General features: G+C 51.7%; 1 protein-coding gene across 2 annotated transcripts; it reads right to left on the reverse strand.

The window, feature by feature from the left end:
- Positions 1 to 247: 247 nt before the first annotated feature.
- GRK6 (G protein-coupled receptor kinase 6) lies at positions 248 to 20,704 on the reverse strand. Of its 2 annotated transcripts, none has more exons than XM_051979050.1 (16): positions 20,359 to 20,703; positions 15,588 to 15,683; positions 13,430 to 13,542; positions 13,064 to 13,141; positions 11,942 to 12,042; positions 11,618 to 11,710; positions 11,264 to 11,327; positions 6,319 to 6,459; positions 5,543 to 5,733; positions 4,856 to 4,893; positions 4,690 to 4,779; positions 3,601 to 3,809; positions 3,373 to 3,510; positions 2,782 to 2,919; positions 2,564 to 2,698; positions 248 to 1,578 (listed from the first exon to the last, which is right to left on the reverse strand). In XM_051979050.1, the coding sequence occupies exons 1-16, from the start codon at positions 20,408 to 20,410 to the stop codon at positions 1,525 to 1,527; spliced, it is 1,731 nt and encodes a 576-aa protein (XP_051835010.1). In that variant the 5' UTR covers positions 20,411 to 20,703; the 3' UTR covers positions 248 to 1,524. The 2 variants fall into 2 exon arrangements, with proteins under 2 accessions (XP_051835010.1, XP_051835011.1); XM_051979051.1 differs by having other exon boundaries at positions 1,491 to 2,339; positions 20,359 to 20,704.
- Between the last annotated feature and the right edge of the window lie 370 nt (positions 20,705 to 21,074).

The following is a 21,074-nucleotide window of genomic DNA, read 5'->3' on the forward strand; positions in this document are numbered from 1 at the left end:
CTGCCTCTGGCTGGCACTGCCGCGAAACCCGTCGTTCGCCTCGGGGCAAGTCCGCGAGCCCCCCCCCCCCCCCCCCCCCCCCCCCCCCCCCCCGTCTCCTCACGAGCCTTTGCTAGAACCCTGGCTGGGGGGGCGCGCATGCTCTGGCCCCATCCTGCCCCTCTTCCTCCAGGGCCACAACCCTAGGGGCACAGGACCACCGGCCATGGCAGGGACCCCAAGAAAGAGGCAGGCTGGGGAGGTGTCATCGGTTTGTGCTCTTATCATATTCACGTTTGCATGAAGGAAACAACAGAGACACTGGGTATCGTACAATGAATAAAAGGCATAAAAATCAGTCTTTACATATTGGAACATCAGTGCAGTGCAAGCAAATGCTACCACAGATATGGTGCCATATTGGGTAAGTCACAGTCCCAAAAAGCCTGGCTCAGTGGGGTGACAGGGCCCAGGCCGAGGGCAGGCACGCCACACGCTCAGAAACACGAGGAAGGGGCAGATTATTGCTAGGAACTCACACAGGGACAAGTGGATACTGTGCAATGTGGCTGGAATGTTTTAAAAACTGTCTCCCCCACCCCTGGGAGGGGGGGATGGTGCTATGCTGGGGAGGGAGGAGAGTCTGGCCCCTGGGAAGGCACATGAGCTGGAGGCCCCCAGGGGAGAGGGGAGGCCTCTCAGCTCAGCCCTGGCAGGGGCTTTATGGAAGAGATGCCTTCTGGGAAGACTAAGGGCGGTATGCAGACAACCCGCACCCCATGCACTCCTTTCCAGAGGGTATGGTCCCCATGGCCCAAGTCCCCGGGCAGGGGGTACTGGTCCTATGGGGGGACCCTCTGTCCCCAAGCTTGGGGCCCCACCAAGCGGCCCCAAACTTTCCTATCTGGAAGCAGGCAGGGAGGGAGTTTCCAGCGGTCCCGAGGCTACACCAAGCCACTGGAAACAAGGTAGTGGGATATGTAGGCACAACTGTCACTAGTTCACGGTGGGTGACACAGTGAGTGTGATGGGGGAGGGCCTGGGACCCAAACTAGCTGCCCAGCAGCCCCTATGGGCCAGGGGGGGCCCTTTGGTTTGGCAATAAATCTTCCCCCTCTCTGCTCGGGCCCCGGGCAGGGCCACAGTGAGTATCGTGGGCAGTGGTGGGGAGGGAGATGGCTCCTCTGCCCAGTGATTTAAAAATCTACAGTTGATATATACATACATACAGATATATAAATATATAAAACTCCAATGACTCCTGGGGGGCAGGCTGGGGGCCCAGGACCTGCGGCACCCCGCCAGGCTGGGTAGGAAGGAAGGACGGAGCAGACTTCTCCTCCCTGCTCCACCCCCAGGGTGCGGGGAACGTCCCTGGCAGGCCAAAGATTTAGAACAATCCTGGCGTGGGCAGGGGCTGTCCGGCTCTGAGGCGCCTCCTCGGGCCTTCGCAGACATCGTTAAGGACGATTGTGCAAAACTGTAAACAGGCAGGTGGGCAGCTGCTACCGCCATGCGCCGGGCGCGGGGGTCAGGCCCTCGGGGCTAGAGGCGGGTGGGGGACTCTTCCTCACTGTCGCTGCAGTTCCCACAACAGTCCTAGGAAGGCGAGGGCCGGGAGGAGAGACAGGGGAGAGGAAGCAAAGCAGGCAAGGTTGGACAACGTCACCGGACTCGGGAAGCCGGGGCCGCCCAGAGGTGCTGCAGAGACGCCCCTGCCCACCCCGACCCGGGAATCCGCGGAGTGGCCACCCCAGGGGATTCTGGGAGGGGGCGAGTGCCGAGGCCCGCTGCGGAACACGGAGTTAGGGGCCGAGGGGCTGGGAGAGGGGAAGAGAGAGATGGGGCGAGGGCCGGAGGCACCCAGCGGAGCCCACCCAGGTTTCCCCCGCAGCCTGAGCACCCAGCCGGCCACAGCCCGAAGGAAGGAGGGCGGCAGCCAGAGGGGCTGAGATGCGGCGCGGTCTGCGGGCCACCGCCCCGTTTGAGGAAGGAAGGCTCTCCCACATTTCCCAGAAGCAAGCAGGTGCCCCCGCTGTGGTCTGGGATCTGTTCGCATTGAGAAAGGGGGCCCCATTCCCCCATCAAACCATTGCCTCTGAGGATAAACTTGGTGGCTTCTAGGAGGCACGGCAGCCTGGGCTGAGCAGGGGGCAGCCCAACTCCCTTCCCGGAGCCTCCCCCCAGTCTGAGCAAAGTGGGGCCTGGGCAGCGGGGGCAGCCAAGCGGGGATTAGTGGCTCGGGGCAGTGAGGAGGAAGCAGTGGGCAGGAAGGGGGGGGGGGGCACCAGCACCGGACTCCTCTTGGCCACTGCTGCAGAAGGGATTAGGCCCCGCCGGGACCCACACACTGCTCACCTCTGGAAAGAGAAAACACAGCATGAAGGAGGCCCCGGCAGGGGGGGAGGCCTGAGGCACAGGGAGGGGAGCTTGGGGAGCAAGCCTGGGAGCAGGACCAAGCCCAGAACAGTCCTTCCCCCGGGGCAGAGCCGCGCTTGGGCTCAGTGCCCGGCACCCGGGAGGGCCCAGCGTGGCCGGCTCCGATGGGAAGCCTCCTGGGTACCCACACATGCTTGCCCAGTACCTGTCTGCTGAAGAGCCGCTGGAGCAAGCCCTTTTTGGGCTGTGGGGAGGGCAGGCCCTTCCAGTCGAGGTCCGGGGGCACTGCGCCATCCATGCCAAAGACGTTCAGCTCCTTAAAGCACTCCGTCTCAATCATCTGCGGCCGTGAGGAGAGAGCTGGGTGCCGGGAGCCTCGCCAGGGCAGGCCCCCTCCCCCCCGCGCGCCGGGCTGCCACCTACCTCGTTCTGCCAAGGGATGGGCACGCTTCCCGTGGCAAACTTTTGGTAGAAGTCATTATCTGTAGACTCCAGTTCGACACCCTTGACCGTGGAGAACTGCTCGATATCCAGCACATCTTTGCAGTAAATAGCTTGGGGCTGGGAGGGGGGAAGAGAGAAGGGGCGTCTGGGTGATCCAGAAGCCAGAGAATGGGAAATGCCAAGAGGTGCAGTGGAGTACGGGCTGGACACCCTTTGCCGGGGTGGCTCACGCCCTTCCTGAGCCCCAGCTGGCCCACCGGGCCCTCCTCACATCTGGGCAGGGCAGGTAGCGGGGCTGTCGAGTCTATGACCAGCCCCTGCCCTCTCAATCCCAGTGCTCCAGCCTCTTTTATCTCACCCACGGCCTCTGGCAATTCGTGAGGCTGGGCTTCTGACTCCCTCCAGTTGTCAACAGCAGCGGCCAGGGGAGAAGGGCCCCGGTTCTGCAGCTGTTAGATGGCCTCAGTGCAGGCTGGGTTGCTGGAGCCCAGCCTAATCCTGCCCCGGTCAGTCCCCAAAGCTGGCTCCCACTCTGGGCCACCCAATTCAGGGGAAGGGGCAAGCACTCACATCGGGCTTGAAGGGAGGCTCGAGCATCCCAGCCTCCAACCGCTTAAAGTTGATACGTTTGAAGATGGGGTGCTCCTTGACTTCCTGCGCACCGCCCCCTCGGCAGCCGAGCCTTTCCCGGGGGTCTTTGCACAGGAGCTGCAGAAAGGCAGGGAGGTCAGGACCCCCAGGCCGGCGGGAGGGAGGAAGAGCCTCTTCCGCCCCAGCTGTGGAAGCCCCGCTACATACCGACGTGCAGAGAGAACGGGCTTTGGATGAGAACTTGCCCGAGTATTCTTCAGCCACCTCCTTCACCAGCCGCTCCACCTCCTCTCGCTTTATCTTCTTCTTTCGCTGCTGGAAGGGCGACTGGCCCTCGATCATCTCGTACAGGAGGCACCCCAGGGCCCACCAGTCTGGGCTGAATGTGTACCGCTCGTTCTTCACCACCTCAGGGGCTGGGGACAGAACACAGTACGCCTTCAGTGCCGGGTGGGGGGCGTGGGGCCAGGAGAGGGCCTCCGGAAGGGAGGAAAGAGTGAAGATCACGGACTGAGAGAAGGACCTGAGGGATGACCAAGGCCCAGAGAAAGGGCGGGACTTGACCATGACCAGAAAGCCCCGAGGCAAGAAGAAGCTTGGGTTTCTACTTTCAGATTCAGGGCTCTTTCTACTTTGACTAGCCATGCTGCCTCCCTGGGGCAGGGCAACACAAGCGGTGCCCAGTGTGTCCTTCCACAAACAGGCAGATGAGCACTGTCAGCAGCCACAGGGCCAGGCCGGGTCTTTGGATCAAACACAATCGAGGCTGGCTCTCCCCCGGGCAGCACTGAGGGGGTGATGGGACAGGGAGGACCTGGGGCCCAAGCCAATGCTCTACCAGCCCCTGTGGCACAGTGGTGCAGGAAATATTTTCCCCAAGGTATTACAAAACGGCTGCTGGCAGGATAAAGGCGCTCAGCCCGTGCCTGGACCTCCTCAGTCCTGGAGACTAAGGCCCCATGAGAGCCAACATCTTTAATCACCCCAAAGCAATGAGTTTCCTTGAAGAATTTGTTACTACCCTTGTCCCTCAGGGAGAAGAGACTAGGCAGAGTTGGGGGTGGTGCCCAGAAAGGCTGGCAAGGGGCCGAGGGCTTAGAAGCCTGTCTGGACTAAGCAACAATGGGGAGTAGTGAAGAGCCCACGAAAAAACAAAATGGGAAGAGGGGGAGTGTGTGGGGGGAAGGCAGTTTTGCTGAAGATGAGCGGGCTGACCTAGCCGCGTACGTCTAGCAGAGGATGGATGCAACCCAGACCTGGAAGGCAGCCTTGATTTTCAAGGGAAAAGATACTCACCCATGTAGCCCACAGTGCCCACTCGACCTTTCATGGTCTGACCTTCAGGCACATACACAGCCAGTCCCAGATCAGAGATCCGAATGTGGCCTGAAAAGGAAGGGGCGGTCACAGGGCATCCAGAAGAGCCAGCCCCACCCCCCCAGGCACCTGCTCCCCGACTCACCGTGGTCATCCAGCAGTATGTTCTCTGGTTTCAGGTCCCTGAGGGAAAAGGGGCAGGATTAGTGCCCCATCTGATACGGGCTGGAAGCTGGGCGTTCCCCAGAGGGGGTAACCCTGCCCCTCTGCAGACCAGGCTTTGACCTGGTTTCTTGCAACAATGATCCCTGCAGCCACACAGAGGCCCGGGCTGGAAGGGACCTCACGGAGCTCACGGGTCACTATAGCTCGAGCATGGCTCAGAAATCACCTGAGCCAGTTCCCTTCCAGAGAGGAGGAGAGAGAGCGGCTTGTGCGAGGTCCCTCACGAGTGCCTGACAAAGGCAGGAGGCAAGCCCGGCTCCGAATCCTGCCTAAACCCTGCCAGGTGAGTCCAGCCTCTGCTTCCAAGAGCCTGCCATCTCTGGAGGGGGCTCACGCCACTTCTGGGCAGCTTTAATTTCGAGGAAGTTCTTCATATTAAGGGCAAACCTGCCCCTTCCTTGAACAAGTTCCACTCTTGATCTCTGGGGCCCCCAAAAGAGCTGGATCCCTTTTCTATGGCAGTCCTTCAAAAGCTTGAAGATAATCGTTCCCCATAAGAGGAGGGCTGGGTGGTTCCGACCAGCCCCAGTGCCCCCCTCTGCAGCTATGCCCGCCGCTCTCCTCCCCTGGCCTTGGCCCTGCCCGCCGGTCCTCCGCCCCGGCCCACCTGTACACAATCCGCTCTCGGTGAAGGTCCTCCAGGCCGCAGCAGATCTCCGCCGCGTAGAAGACAGCACGGGCCTCTTCAAAGCCCGCCTCCCCCATATGGTAGATGTGGAATTTGAGGTCTCCGCCATTCATCAGGGTCAGCACCAGGCACAGGGCGTCCTTGGTTTCATAGGCATAGGCCAGGCTCACCTGGAACAGCCAGCAGCGACGGGGGTGAGGTGCCAGCGGACGCTGGGCCGCACCCTGTCCTGGGAGCCTGGGGGGAGCCGGAGCCTTTCCTATTTCAGGGATGAGGAGCCTGCTTTCCAACCCCACCTCGAAGAGCAGACCCAGGGAGGGACGGTGGTGGCCCGAGGCAGCGGGCAAAGTAGGGCCCCTCCCTGAAGCCCCAGATGGGGCGGTGGGAGTGAGCTTTTCTCAGAGCCAGACACCGGCGTGCCTCGGCATGCACAGGGTGACCAGCTCCCTGAGGGCCAGATTATAACTGCCTCATTCACAGACATCCCAGGTGTGATTAAGAAACTACCTGGGGATGTGGAGGAACTGATGCCTTCTGGGGAAGGGCTGCAGCTTTCCCCAACCACCAAGCCACGGCCTCCTGGGTGCCATTAGGGGATGCTGGCCCAGTGGGACGAGTCCTATCCTGCATCAGTTCCCAGGTAAGAAAGTACCCAGGTGGGGCGGGGAGAGCCAGGGGAGGCATGCCAAGGGCAGGCCCAGAGGCCTCTCTGGGAGGTGACTGAGGGGAAAGGAAAAGGCCTCCTCTGTACTTACTACAAACCTACTGTTCACTTTCTCCAGGATCTGCTTCTCGTTGAGGGCCATGGCTTCTCCTTTCCTCTTCTTGATTCGCTTCTTCTCCAGCTTCTTGCAGGCGTACATCTTGCCTGTTGCTCGCACCTGGCATGCACAAACCTGGGAGGGAAGGGGTGTGGGAAGAGGTGTCCCGTGAGTCTGTGTTCTTCTCACCAGCATCCCCAACCAATGGGCTCTTTTTTGTTTTTTAGTTTTATTGAAGTTTTTTATTTTCAAGCATATGCAAGGATAATTTTTCACCATTGGTCCTTGCAAAACCTTGTATTCTAATCCTCGCCCCCCTTCTCCCCCCAGCCAATGGCAAGTAATCCAATATATGTTACATATGGTAAAATTATATGCAAACTCAATATAGATACATATTTCCACAATTCTTTTGCTGCACAAGAAAAATCAGATCAAAAAGGAAAAAAATGAGAAAGAAAATAAAATTCAAACAACAACAAAAGAAGTGAGAATGCTATGTTGGGCTCCACATTCAATTCCCAGACCTCTCTCTGGATGTAGATGGTTCTCATCATCACAAGATCACTGGAACTGGCTGAATCGTCTCCCAGTGATCTCTTTTTGATTAAAGGATCCATCTTTGAGGACCTGCTCTCTAATTCACCTTCCTCAGCTCCAGAGGGAAGGGGGCATTCTGTGCCCCCTTGCCCAGCCCCGCAATCCATCTTCTATCAGTTTCCTAAGGTCCCTTGGTTTGCTCTAGTGTCTGCTCAGCCCTGGAAATAAGGCTCTTTTCCCTTTAAATCCCATTCTGACACAATGGAGAGAAAAGGGAATTTTTATAGGAGAACCAAGGTGAAATATTTCTCAGCAGAAATCATCAATGTGGATATTGTCTAGCACACTCCCTCTCCTTCCTGCCTTCTCATCCCGTGAGACTTTTGTCCACGTTTGGCTGGCTTGAAGGACTGTCTGAATCCCTGCAACTTTTTTTACATCTCTGGGTACTGGCTGATGCACTTGGCTCATTCAAATGTTCTCCATCATCTGGACAATGTTCCTTCTGCCATTTTCTGTGCAGAGGTCAGTAATGGTGCATCTCCCCATGGACCTTGGCACACACACAACTTTGATTCTTTGGTGGCTGTGGTGTTTTAAGATGCACAATTACAGAACAGAGAATCTTAATCTTAAATAGCAGAGGCTGTATGTTAGGGAGAAGCTTGGGATCAATGAAAGGATCTAGTTATTAAGCAAATGCAGCTTGGCCTTTTCTTATCTTCCTAATCTTCTTCATATTTGGGCCTAGCTCACTGTTCATCCCATACAGATATATTAACATTTTTAGACAATAGGCACTTGTTCATTTAGTTTTTCCTACATTTAGAGGCAGTGTTGTATAATGGATAGAGCTAGCCAGAAAGCCCAGGCTCAGATTTTTGACCCATTCTCTGCTGTGTGGCCCTGGGGTATTTAACCTCCATGTATTCTGGAGAATATAAAGTTGCAGAGGGGCTGATTAAAAGTAGTAGAGGGAGTTTCCTCTCCTGCGAGTATACCACACCAAAGAAATCACAAGTTCAATTCCTTATCTTTATATAAAATGTGAGGCCTACCTTTTTTTGATTACAGAAAGAACTCATCAAGGAGCCCAAAAATATACCAGGGCTGAATTAATCAGTGTACCATTTGCAAACATGAGCAACATAGATAAGTATCTTTGGCAGGCATTCATCTCCCTGTTTTCTGTCTTGCTTGATGTTAATATAACCATTTGCCTCAAGAATGTCAATATTGATGTGGTTTAGTTCTATGAATAAAAACATAATTCAATAGTTGGACAAAAATCACAATTTGGAATACCTATAATAAATACTGATTTAAAAAAATCTAAAAAGTATCTAAAGAGAATGTCTCCTCCTTTTGAGTCCTTTGTGGGCTATCTTCATAATACTGGCAAAACTTTGGGCAGAAATGCACAACCTTCATATTTTATGGGTGTTAATAATCTGTCATCTCTGTGGATGCATGTAGTCAGGCCCTTTACAAAGGGATGAGACAACCCTTGTTAGAAGACTCTCTTTAAGGCTGCATTTTATTCTACCAAGTCAAATGAATTTGGCCTTATTTTTCTTTTTTGCATCAAAAAACAATAAATACAATGTGTGACCCTGGGCAAGTGGCTCAGTTTCCTCATTTGTAAAATAGGGGTAATAATAAAACCTACCTCTCAGGGTTGTTGTGAGGAACAAATGAGAAAACAATTGTAAAGCCCCTAGCAGAGTACCTAGCATGTTGTACTAAGTGCTATATAAACGTTAGCTATCATGTGACTTTGAAGAGGGCTCTGCTATGGGGCATCTTCTCCCAAACTTGCAGAATGATTCCTTGATGTTTCTCAGGATATTATTGCTTCTACTTTGGATACTTTGTGTGGAACTTGGTGTGGTCCAGGCACTTTTTTCTAGCTTCATCTTAAGTGCCATTTTCATTCTTTCTTATAGAGACTAAGGCATTAAGATTTAAATGTTATGATTTTACTGTCATTGATGAAAATGAATGGTCCTATTGCACTTGCTCTACTTATCTACTCTATTTGTTATCTTGAGCCAAGATTTCTACAGAATTTAGCCCATGTTGCTTTCCAATGTTCTGGCTGTTAGTAACTTTCTATCTTTCTTTTTTGTAGTATTTGCAAATGTGCTTAATCTTGTATTTTAAACCTGTTCTGTTCTAAGCTACAGTATCTGGCAAGGAGATCCAGTGTTTGCTCAGTAAGGTCACTTTGTTCTAGGCTCCTTTAACCTTCCTGTGGTGGTAACTATTTAATGTTAGTTAACACCTAAAGAAAATGGTGAAAAAATGATCACTGGTTCCCTTCTTGATATCAACAGTTTGTTAGGCCAGGTTAAAGCTGATGGATACATATCCAGTTCTTCTCATTCCTGGCCTTTCTTTCATGCCGATGCCAATTTTTGATTCTGCCTCCCTAGTGGATGATCTGACAGCCCAGAGATGGCTAATTTTCATATGATTCCCATAGCAATAATACCTCTTAGGGTGGCCAATTTCATTTTTTTTTTTTTTTTGTGATGTTGGGAGTCTGCTTCCTCCAACCAACACCTTCTAATTTACTTATTGAAGCATTCCATATATTGTATCTAACATATACTTTAACATATTTAACTTGTATGGGACTACCTGCCATCTAGGGGAGGAGGTGAGGGAAAGAGGGAAAAAGTTGGAACAGAAGTTTTTGCAAGGGTCAGTGTTGAAAAATTACCCATGCATATATCTTGTAAATAAAAAGCTATAAAAAAAGAAAAAAAAAACTTATTTAAGTATTCATAATATATAGACATGAAGCTTCTGAATTAACTTATGAGTTTCAGCCTCTTTTTGTTTCTTAAAATGGAATCATATTTCCCAATGTACTGAGGGCCTCAGAGTTAGAGCTGGGAAGGATCTTGGGGACACTAAGGTCAACCCCATTTTACAGATGAGGAAACTGAGATCTAGAGAGATTAAGTGACTTGCCCAAAACTCGAGAGGAAGCAAACACCAGAGATGGGTGGGAGCCCAGCTCTCCTGACCCAATGTTCTTGCACTTAACATTCTACCCTTTTGGCTATCTATCCATCTTGCAATGTGGTCACTAAATATAAAAGCTTGGATTGACTTGGTTTGTAAGGTTGTCTAGTTTGTCATAGGATTTCTCTACTCATCATTTTCAACGAATGCTGGTGTATTCTCTTTTTGATAGTCTTTTTGCTTATTCTTAATGAGAGCATTACAACGGGAGCTGACCAAGTATGCCATTATATGTTTCTTGTTTCCTCTGAAAGCGCAATAAAGCCAACTTTGCCAAGTCTGTTTATACTTTCCAAAGGAGAACCAGTGAGCCATCCTTTTACTTAGCTGTGACTTATAAGAATGACAATACTGATATGGTTCAGTAATTTCAACAACATGTAAATTCATTGGTGAGAGATCTCCTATTGAGAATAATCTAAAAGTTAGTATTTGTGGATACTCTAAAATTGGATCTTTACCTTCTCTGCCTCCTTTTCTGTAGGCAATAGCAATGAAAGTGGACCCCACAGGTCCAAGAGTCATTTGCAACAGCTAGTGAATTTATTACCTAGCAGACAACCTATGGGGTTAGTCCTGAGTAGACTCAGTCACTGGGACTGTATTCAAAATCTTGTCCTGGGGGAAGAGCTTATACTCAATTGACATGGCCTTTGGGAACTCAGGGTCCCCTTACCTTAATGAGGACTAGGGTCCTCCTAGTAGTAGCAGTAATAGCAGCAGCAGCAGAAGCTGCTACTGCTCCTGTTTACTTCTGCTGCTTCTCTAGGGCTTTAAGGTTTACAAAATCTTTTTAGCCAAATAACCCTATAAAGGAGTCAGGGAAAGCTCTCTTATTCCCACTTTATAAAGGGAAAAACTGAGGATCAGAGAGTGCCCTAACATCCTAAAGCTATTAAGCTTTAGAGCCAAGATTTGGATCTTCCTGATCCAAGCCAAGTCTTCCTGAGCCCATACTCCACATCACAAATGGAACAAAGATCCTTCCACTTAGTTGGCAGGGCCAAGTTTATCATTTCTCTTTCCTTAAATGCTCTAAGCTTGTCTCAGTGGGAATAAGTTGTTTTTCCCCTCTTCTTACCCTGATCTCCAGAAAACAAGCAGAGACTGGGGCAGTGCAGACAAAAGTTCAGGCCCATTAGAGAAGAAAGCCAGAAAAGGTGAGAATTGAGGCTCCACTGCTGCTCTTTCTCCCTTGAGTTATGCTTCTGTGAGTGCTGATGGCAGTGGGAAAAGACACAAAGGCGACTACCATTCTAGAAGCTTTGGGGATTCATAAATAAGAAATTACAGCAGTAGGTACAAGAGCTGACCCCCTTGCTCCATCAAAGTGCTCACAGATTCCATTTTATTCCAGGCCACTCACCTCCCCAAAGCCACCCTTGCCCAGGACACGGTACTGCCGGAAGGTGTTTTTAGTCACTGGCTGCCTGCGGAGAGAAAGGAGAATTAACAGAGGCTTCTGAGCGGGGATGGGATGTCTGCCTGGCACTGCTGAGTTGGGAAGGCTGTGGGTAGTGCTGGAGCGTGATGGCAGGTAGAAATGAGAAGGGGGAATGTTTATTTCTCCTCTTCTTGTCCAGAGCTGGTCTCGTGAACCTCATTCAGGATCACCAGCTGCCCCAGACAATTTCTATCAGGATCCTCCTCCCCTAATTGCTCAATACACACCCTCTGCCCCTACATACAACAGGAGTACAACAAAAGTAGTGAATCTAACCTTTCCATCCATTTCCACTGGAGGAATCGATTGAAGTAGATGCTGTCGAGGTAATCGGCAAAAGGGGCCACGCTCAGGTACTCATGGGTCAGCCTGGAAGTCAAGAGAAGGCCAAAGCCTCAGCTGGCTCCAGCCCTCCCAGGGAGGCCCTGCCCTTCGCCCACAGTGGGAGCTTCCCCTTTCCTTCCCTTGCCAGGCCTTCACTCCACCATAGCGGGCTCTCCCAGGCCAGAGCCCCGTTCTGAGGAGAGTGCTTTCCCGTCCCTTCCCTGCCAGGCTGACCTGCAGGCTAGCTTCCTCCTGTTTTCACTGGCTGATACTCACCTGGTGAGCTCTTTGAAGAGGTCTTTGCAGGGTCCCTGTTCAAGTTTCTCAGCACAGGCACTCACCAGCTGGGAAGGAACTTCGGGGATGTGGTCTGTACACTGGGGATTTTGGCAGAGGCAGAGAAGGGTCAATGTGAAAGGCTGAGCTCCTCATCCTTCTCTAACCCCGAGTGAGCCCCTACAATGGAAGGGGCAGCTGAACTTTCTCCTAGGTCACACTCATGTACCACGGGACTGTAGGCCCTCAAAACTTATAAGACATAGGAACTACTGGTCAGAACCCAAATCACCAGCCCCTTCTGGAATACTTCTTTTAGAACCTCCCCAACAGGAGGTCTACTCTTGCCTTCCTCTGCTGATGGGTTCACTCCCCCCACTGCCGAGCAGCTCTGGATAATTGAGAAGGGGGCACCCGGACTACTCCTGGAGGATTCCATAGCCCAACCCAAGGACACTCAGGGGAGAGATCATCATGGCAGCCACTGGTGAATGCCTTGTAATTTCTTGTTTCCACTTTTGAACCTGCACACAGGTACTCCTTTGGAAAGCAGTGAATCTTTCATGCATTGGTAGGGTGTGGGTAGGAACTGAAGAACAGAATATAGTGTCCTATAAGCTAAGGATAGAAGGCCTTTTTTAAGGAGAGTAGTGGGTTTTAATCTGAGATTTACAAAACTTATTTCTTAAAAAAATTTTAAAACCATATTTCAAATTGGTTTCTTTTGTAGTTCTATGCATTTTCTTTTATATGTTTAGAAATATGCTTCTGTGACAGGGTCCATAGGATTCCCCAGATGGCTGAAGGGGTCCATGACAACAAAAAGGTTAAGTACCTCTTCTGTGGAAAGACTATTCAAGAAGAACTAGGAGTTTAGAGTAGATGACCACCACTGCTCAGTTCTCAAGATCTAGAGGAGTTCCCAACTCTAGGAGTCCTCCTGGTTCTCCCATTTGCATGCCTCTTCCTGTCAGAAAGACTCCCTATATTCTGGCTGCCACCCAGTCTGAGGCTCACTTCCCATCATTGCCCAGACCAAATCTTTTACAGACTCATTTATACAAAATATATATATGAAGCTCTTTCACTGGTCCTAGTAGGTTCAGGTTACAATTCACTTACCTTGGGGTTCAGGTAGTTCTCCATCAGTCTCTGGGCTGCCTCTTTCCGCTTATCATCAGGGGTCACCTCATATTCAGCCTACAGGAAGAAAGACCCTTAGCCTAAGAAAGGCAGAGACTATAGGTAGGCCAGAGGAGGAATATTCAGGGGCGGAAGGCATAGTTTTCTGGTCTGGCCTTGAGAGCCAGGGTCCAGTGGGGGTTGGCTAAGGAAGATATTGAAAGTGTCCCTACTGTGGGACCATTGCTGGTAAGAACGGCCTGCTTAGCTTTCCTGGCCCTTGGCTTTGGGACATGAGGCCCCACAGGAGACCTGCTTCCCTTACCCTGGTTACAGGAGCCCTTGGCAGGCAGGGGAAACCCTTACCACCCCATCCAGGAAACTGATGCATCGGGATAGTTCCGGCCGAGTCTCGCAGAACTGCCGGAAGAGCAAGTGACCGATGGGCTGCTTCTCACACAGGCTGTGGTAGTCCCGCTCTACAAACAGAGGGAGCATCCGTGGCCACCATCAGCCCAGGCAGCACCCCCACCTCCCTGCCACCCCCCAGAGCAGAAGCTGAGTGAGGAGAAACTCTGTTTGGTTGCCAAGGCAGTGTGTTGGCCAGGTACTCTGGGTCTCTCAGCTCTGAGGAAGTGTGGCTGGAGTAAGTCTAGGGAGGCTTCCTGGAGGAGGCACAACAGGAAGGAAAATTCCAGCAAGGAGCATTGTCAAGGGCATTGGATCTGATTCTGCCTCTTCTCTCTAGCTAAGTCATTTTACTTTTTACTTATCCATTGGCCTAAATGATTTCTAAATCCCTTGTGCCTAACAGAAAGATGGCGAGAACACTGGTCCATGAGCCTTCACTATGGGCCTCAGGGCCTCTCTGACCTGAATAGGCCATGAGGAGTGGGAGAAAAGGAGAACATCTCTGCATTCTGGATGTTTTAAGTGTGGCACCCTGGGAAGAAGCAGGGTTTTCCTGTATACCTTTCAAGAATACAGGGCCCAGAGGCAGAGAGGTATCCACTCATCCCTAGTGTTAGGGAGAAGGGAAAACCCTGGTGGTCTCCAGAGAATCCCTCTTCTCCTTTTAAAAACAAGCCCTAGGACTGTCTCTTCTGATATTCCAGCTTCAGCCCTACCTTGGGGAGCCAGCGAAGAGGGACTAAAACTTTTGGGGCCAAGCCAGCTTGGAGTCACCCTAAACCCTTTCCAGAAGCATGAGAGGGAGTAACAAGTTGACTTCTAAATTTCAGGGTCCAGTTGGACTATTCTCCCAATGGGCAGCTGGCACAGTTGGGGATATAGCTCCAGTCTACTTTTCACCTGTCTAATCTCCCATCCCATGACATCTAGCTCTTAGTCAGTCTCCTCCTGGTGAATCTTTTCTGGGATTGACTGGAATCCCTTTCTCTTTCCTACTTGAGGCACCTGCAGCAGTTCATGCGAACCTGTCACAGAACAGTGCAGTTGGTAGGGGCCTTGGCAGCCACCTAGCCCACCCCTTGTAAGAGGGGAAACGGAGGCCCAGGAGAGAGTGCTCTTGGCCACAGCACTAGTTGAGTGGGGGAGCCACGATCTGACCCAGGCCTCCTGCCTCCAAATCCAGCACTGCTTCCTCTGGAGTACAAAAGTAACAACAGTAACAGTGTTCCTATTTGTTACATTTTCAAGTTTACAAAGTACTTTCTTTACAATAGTTCAATGAAATAAGTAACAAATTCCTAAGTGTGAGTTAGGCTTGCTGTGAAATGTTTATCATCTCTAGCCTCCTGTCTAACTCTAGCATTATTTAACATTTCATGGGCAGCCAAGACTGTGAGCTCCCTGAGGGCAGGGCTGGACCTTTGCAGAACACACCGGAAGGGGGCTCAAGAGCAGTAAAGTATCTGAAGAAAGCAGCTGGGTTGAGGAAAAATTGCTTCCCAGAAAAGATCCTATGGCTGAGGCTGCTCCTCTTGAGTTTAAACCAGCCAGAGAACTGGGCCTGGTCAGGCTGAGAGGAGCGCTGTAGCCAGTCTCCTCCCCTCGGACAGCCTGCCTTCCTCCCAGGAGGCGGCTTCCTTCTGTGCAGAAGGGTTGGGGTAGTCTGCAAACGCTAGGGCCCAGGAAGCTCTTACTCGGGGTGGGGCAGGCTTTCCCCCCACCCAGGCTCAGGAACTGAAACCCTCTGGGGAGGGAAGGGGGTGTGGGTGGTGCTCACAGCCCGGCTTCCTGTCACGCCCCCTCCCTAAATGGGGGAACGATTCATCCCAAACCACACCTGGTAAGCTCAGCAGGCTGGGCTCAGAAGAACCCCAACTGGGGCAAAGGTGCAGGAGCAGCCTGGGTAGATAGGCTGCTCTCTCCCAGGCTAGAACCACCCGACTGGAGACATCTAAACCCCTCCTTTGAGAAGCAAAGGCCCAGAGAAGTGGACTGACAAGCTTGGGGTCACACAGCGTATGGCTGAGCTGGGGTCTGGATCTAGTGGTTTCACGTGGCCTGCCCTGATGCCCCTGAGGCAGAGGCCTCCAGGAGCCGCTGGGCCCTTCCTTACCCACACTTTGACGAAGATCCTCACACAGGCTGATGTGGGGGAACTGAAGCATCTGTCGCCATTTCTTGCTTTTTCCTTTCCTGTTGCCACCACCACCTGTGAGGGTCATGGGAGGATTAGGTCATAAAGTGATAGGGGGCTTTAAGTTTCAACCTCCTCCTCTTCACTTCCCTCCTGGGGTACACCCAGGCCCCTAGGGCTAGCCATGGCCCACTTCTCCATGTCCTTCTCCTTCCCCAGGTCCCTGGGGACTTCTGGACAGGAGATTTGGGATTTATACAACTTGGTCTCAGGCTTTCCCTACCCCTTTCCTCTGTGCAGGGGAGACAAGGTTTGGTCTAAGATTCAGGGTAACTTCTGGGCCTATGGGAAGATTGGAGAGACACTTAGACAAGTGGCTGAATGTGGCCTGGACCTCAAAGGTCCTACAGAAAGAATTGAGGTATCATCATGTGGACATTTATTTTACTTAGTTCTGCTAATTTGTTACAAAGGTTTGGTTTTTCTGTTTGTGTTATTTCTCCACCTCCCCCCCACCCCCCAACCCCAAACTAGGGAAGGAAGTGGGAAGGAGAAAAGAAAAAGTGTTTGACAACTAAAAAAATTTAACAACGACAAAAAAAGAACACTGAATAGTAAAAAGAGCACCGGATTTAGGAGCTAATTCTAACTCTCCTTACTACCTGTGTACAAAACACTTTCCCTTTCTAAGCCTCACCTGTAAAATGATGGGGGTGAAGGAGATAACTCCTAAGGTCCTTTCTAGCTCTAAAATCCTAAAATTCCATGAGAGACAGGAAAGAACGGTAGTTTTGAGGAGCTAACCCAAAACAGCTCCCCTCAGCTTTCTTCCTTAGGGAATTCAGAGAGTTATTGAGAGGGATGCTCTATGGATATCCACTGGGCCCTGGACAGAGCCCAAGATAGGGTACTCTGCACCTCAGTACTACCTAGAACATGACTGGGGCACAACTGCTCCAGCCTGAGGCAGAACTTCAAAGAGGAAGTGTCCGTTGGGAAATCCTTCCCTTCCACCCCTGCCCATAGGGGCCTGCCCTCAGATGGTTGCTTCACTCAGTAGCAAGGGTGTCTGAAGGCTTGGCCCCAGCACCAGCCTCAGGCTCAGTTACATGGCTTTTGGAACAGAAAAAGATTTTCCCTCACCTCCTTTCTAATATTGTGGGCTTCAAGGCCTCAAGGGGAGACCAGAAGAAATGGGAGAGACACAAGGGAAGCTTTTCCAACAAACCCTCACTTTCTACAGGTCATTCATGTGTTTTAACCAGCCCATCTTTCCCTTCCCCACAAGCTACTTCCTCCCACCTCTCTTTAGGCCACATCAAGGTTGCTGCAGAAAGTCTCATGCAAATATCCTGTCCCCACCCTATCCCCTGCTTCTTCCTCTTCCTCACCCAATACCTAGGTACCTGTCTCCTGTTCTTTCCAGAGCATATTCTCAGAGGGAGGAAGAAGCTCTAGAAAGGGAAAGGGGAGGGGAGGGGGAGAGAAGGGTGAAAAGAAAGATTTTCCTTCTTATAAGGAAATTCTGGGCCTGAAAATTGGTCTTTGGAAACCAGATGCACTTCACTTTCAAATCTTACCAAAGGTCCTCAAAAGCTATGTTAAGTTCCAATCTCTTCCTCCTGCATAAAAAGGTTCCTGAATGAAAGAAACTCTCTCACAGCTGGAGCTACATTATTAAGCTCTTATCAATTATTTTCCCTCCTCTGGTCTTGCCAGGTTAGTCAAGCCAATGTTCTCCCTCACCCAGGTTATGCATTTATACCCAGGCCAATTTTCCCCAGCTTAAAAACCTAAAGGTATTGAGCTGTCTACAGCCATGGCAGAAGGACCAGCTTGGTCAGGGCCCGGCCTCCCTTTTTCTCCCCCCCCCTCCCCTTGGGGGGATGATGAGGCAGAAAAAAGAAACCAGAAGATGTCTCTCTCAGGGGATGGGAGGAAAGTCTGGTCTGGCTGACCTGATAAGGGAGCTGAGATAAGCCAAGCCAGGCTATCCAGTGCTGTGTATCAGTCTGATGCCTCTTGGGTAGTCAGTTTAGCATTAGTGGCCAGCACTCCATCTCTCAAGGTACCAGCACATACCCAAGAAGGGCTGTCTCACCTGGCTAGGCTATTTTGCCAAAACTGCCAATATAGAGGGCACTACAATCCCCTACTTCTTTTTTGGGTACATCCAGAATCTATGTCCAGCTTTGGATACCTCTGGCAGGAAAACAATCTGTCCATCATGTCTGTCTGAGTGATGATGGGTGCCTGGAGCTAGAGGAAAGGTCAATACTAGCCTAAGAAATACAGCAGGTAGGACTATGGGGCTAAAAAGGCAGAGTAGGCAGGAGAATAAATATAACTGAGGCTGACCTGAGGATCTAATGAGGGCCAATTACTGCCAGTCAATGCAGGTTTATCTGGCTTGAGTCAAATAGCTTAGAAGGCACAGGAGAGCAAGGGCAAAGAAGGCTACGGATATGGAAGGTCACAGAGCTCTTGATACTGAGTCTAGGGACTCTTCAATTCAAGTTGATCTTTAGTGGAGCCTGTGTCTCACCCTTATGAATGGGACACCATGTGTTATGTGTGTGTGTGTGTGTGTGTGTGTGTGTGTGTGTGTGTGTGTGTGTGTATGTAGAATAAAGCAATGAAAGTCTATCAGAACAGAGGCAGAATTTTCTGAGCAATTCAATTCCACAAGCATTTATTGTGTCTATTACACTAAAGATAAATGATTTTTTTTCCAAAAAAAGGCTGTATAACAGATGCCAACCTAGATTGGTAGAGAGAATTTTCTCACTAGAAGTTCCCTATGCTGATAAAAATCATAGGTTTGGGGCACCCCCCCCCCACCAAAAAAAGAAAAAAGAGAGAGACAAACAGGGCATTGTTACTAGGAGGCACTCAGGATACCAAGACAAAATTAAAACCAGTTGCTGCCCTTATGGAGGAGAAACCACATGATTCTAGACTATAGATTAAGGTAGAAGGGGCCTAAGAGATCATTTAGTTCAACTGGCTCATTTTACAGAGGAAGAAATTTAAGCACAGACATTATGTGACCTGTCCAAGGTCATAGGCAACAAGTAGGAGAGTCGAGAGATACAGCTGGTCTGGCAATAGCGCAGGAGCTGTGGATCAGCAATGGCCACTATAATAGGACTCCCATTCTGGAATCATTAAGGCCTTACCTACATGGCCATGTTGGCCCCAAGGTTAGGTGGATCTTATGTTCCCCAACATTGCCAGCTGACATGTAGACTGGGCTTTACCTTGCAGAGAAACATGGTTCCCTAGGGGTCACTGAAACATATACACCTACCAGGGAGTCCTGCAGATGGCTTGTTGGGGTAGTAGATTCCCTGTCCATAGCATGGCTATAGTCAGATCATGCTGGTAACTGAGCATTTTGGGTGGCCAGGTCCCTGCCTGTACATAGCACTATGATGGGTCTGAACTGCTGGAAGAATTTGAGAAAAGAGAAATTATAAGATCAGAGATTTAGAGCTGGAAGAGAATTCAGAGATCAGATTACTTATTCTAACCATCTTTTATGGATGAAAAAATTTAGGGCCCAGAGAATTTAAATGGCTTGCCCAAATTCACACAGGTAATAAAGGATAGAGTTAAGATTCAAACCCTACACCAAATTTAACATTTATTTCACTACACTCACTACACATTACTCTCATTACTTAATTCAGATCTCTCCCTCTCATTAGCTCTCTCCCCCCCCCCCCAATACCCTTCATACATTCCTTTTCCAAAGGTTCCACTTCAGGGGGCTCTAAAGAATGTCTGCTCATCCTTAAAAAACTTTCAGGTTCCCATCATATGTTCCCATTGGGCTACTATACCCTCTTTCTCCTCCTTCCCCCTCATTAAGGCTCACTTTTGGATGGGTTTGACTCCTTAGGCCTACAGAGTCAAAGCAGCATACCCAAGTCTATAAGAAGGCTTCAGCATAGGGCCCACCCATTGAAATTGAAAGCTTCCCCAAGCAGCTAAAACAGCCCTGAGACCAGCTTCCTGGAACAGTCCCCAGAGTCTCCCCCATACAGCACATCACCCTGACTTTGGCCATCCTCAAAAGGTCAGCCTCTACCAATGGGGTCTCAATGCTCAGTCAACTCCCAATCTCTCTTCAACTTGTCTCCAGACAGTAGGGCAAAGGGATCCCCAGCCTAGCCTGGCCTCTTCCTCTTCCCAGGAAGCCTGGGCCCCAAGCTCACCCAAGCACCCCAAGCTCCACAGCGCTCAGCCGGAAACAAGAACCCCGGGTACAAAGGCGGGCGCTGCGCTTGCCCAGCATCACGCAGAGGGGGCCAGGCCCCTGGGGGTTTCTCAAGGAGGGTGCAGAACAGACAGGAAACCAGGGGAGTCTGGACCCAAGAACTGAATTCTCCCTTCTCCTTAGGGTCACCTCCGTGGAAAGTCAGAGCAGGTGTGGTGCGGGGAGATAAACAGGGAGCGGGGGAGGGGGCCAGGCGGCCCAGGGTCCGCAAGGGATGGGGGGGAATCCTGCGCGTGGCCGACCCGCAATGGTTCGGGGCGAGCATCCGCGTGCGCCCGCGGGCCCGGGAGCCGCCCGGCCCCGGCACGCAGGGCCCAGAGTTGCGGTCCCTGGGCCGTGAGCTTGGCGCCGGGAGGCCGGGAGCGGCGCCGGGGGTTGGGCCGCCTCCACCTCTAGCGCAAGCCCGGCCCCAGCCCTGACCCGAGCTCAGCCCAATCAGATCCGAGCCCCAGCCCCATCCTGGCTCACCTTCCCGGGCCTTGAGCAGCACAGTGTTCGCTACGATGTTCTCAAGCTCCATGGGGCTGCGACGCTCGCCCGCCTGTTCGCCCGCTCGCCCGCTGGCTAGCTAGCCGGCCAGGATCGCAGTGACTCCGCCACGGCCTCGGCCTCGGCCTCCCGGGCCGCCGCAGCCGCCGCCTGCTGCCCGCCCGCTGCTGCTGCTGCTGAAGCTGCTGTTGCGGTAGCTGTAGCTGCTGCTGCTGTTGCTGCTCTAACTGCTGCTGCTCTTCTAACTGCTGTTGCTACTCTAATTGCTGCTGCTGCCGCTGCCGCTGCTGCAGCTGCTGCGGCCGCGGCGGCTGCTCAGTCTCCAGTCGTTTCCCCCCTCTCCTTCCCCCCCCCCGCTCTCCCCCATCCGCCACTGGGGGGCCGCGCCGGCGCCGGGACCTCCTACTCCCCGCCTACTGTTTACTTCCTACTGCCAATTGCAATTCACACGCTCCCCGCGCCGCCTTCCCATTGGGCTACACTTGCCCGCCGCCCCACCCCTCCTACTAGGGACTAGCCCCGGCCAAAGGCGTTGAGGGAGGAGGTGGAGGTACTTGAGAACGTCATCTCACCTTGGTTGGTTTGAGCACAGGGCGCGGCGGTCTGGGTTCCGGATTCCAGGCTCTTGATTGGTCATAGATCTGCCAATTACGGACGAGCCCTTCGCCTTCGGAATGTGGTTGGGAGTCAGAAAA

Source organism: Antechinus flavipes, chromosome 2 (genome assembly GCF_016432865.1).
Source record: "Antechinus flavipes isolate AdamAnt ecotype Samford, QLD, Australia chromosome 2, AdamAnt_v2, whole genome shotgun sequence".
Lineage (NCBI taxonomy): Eukaryota > Metazoa > Chordata > Mammalia > Dasyuromorphia > Dasyuridae > Antechinus > Antechinus flavipes.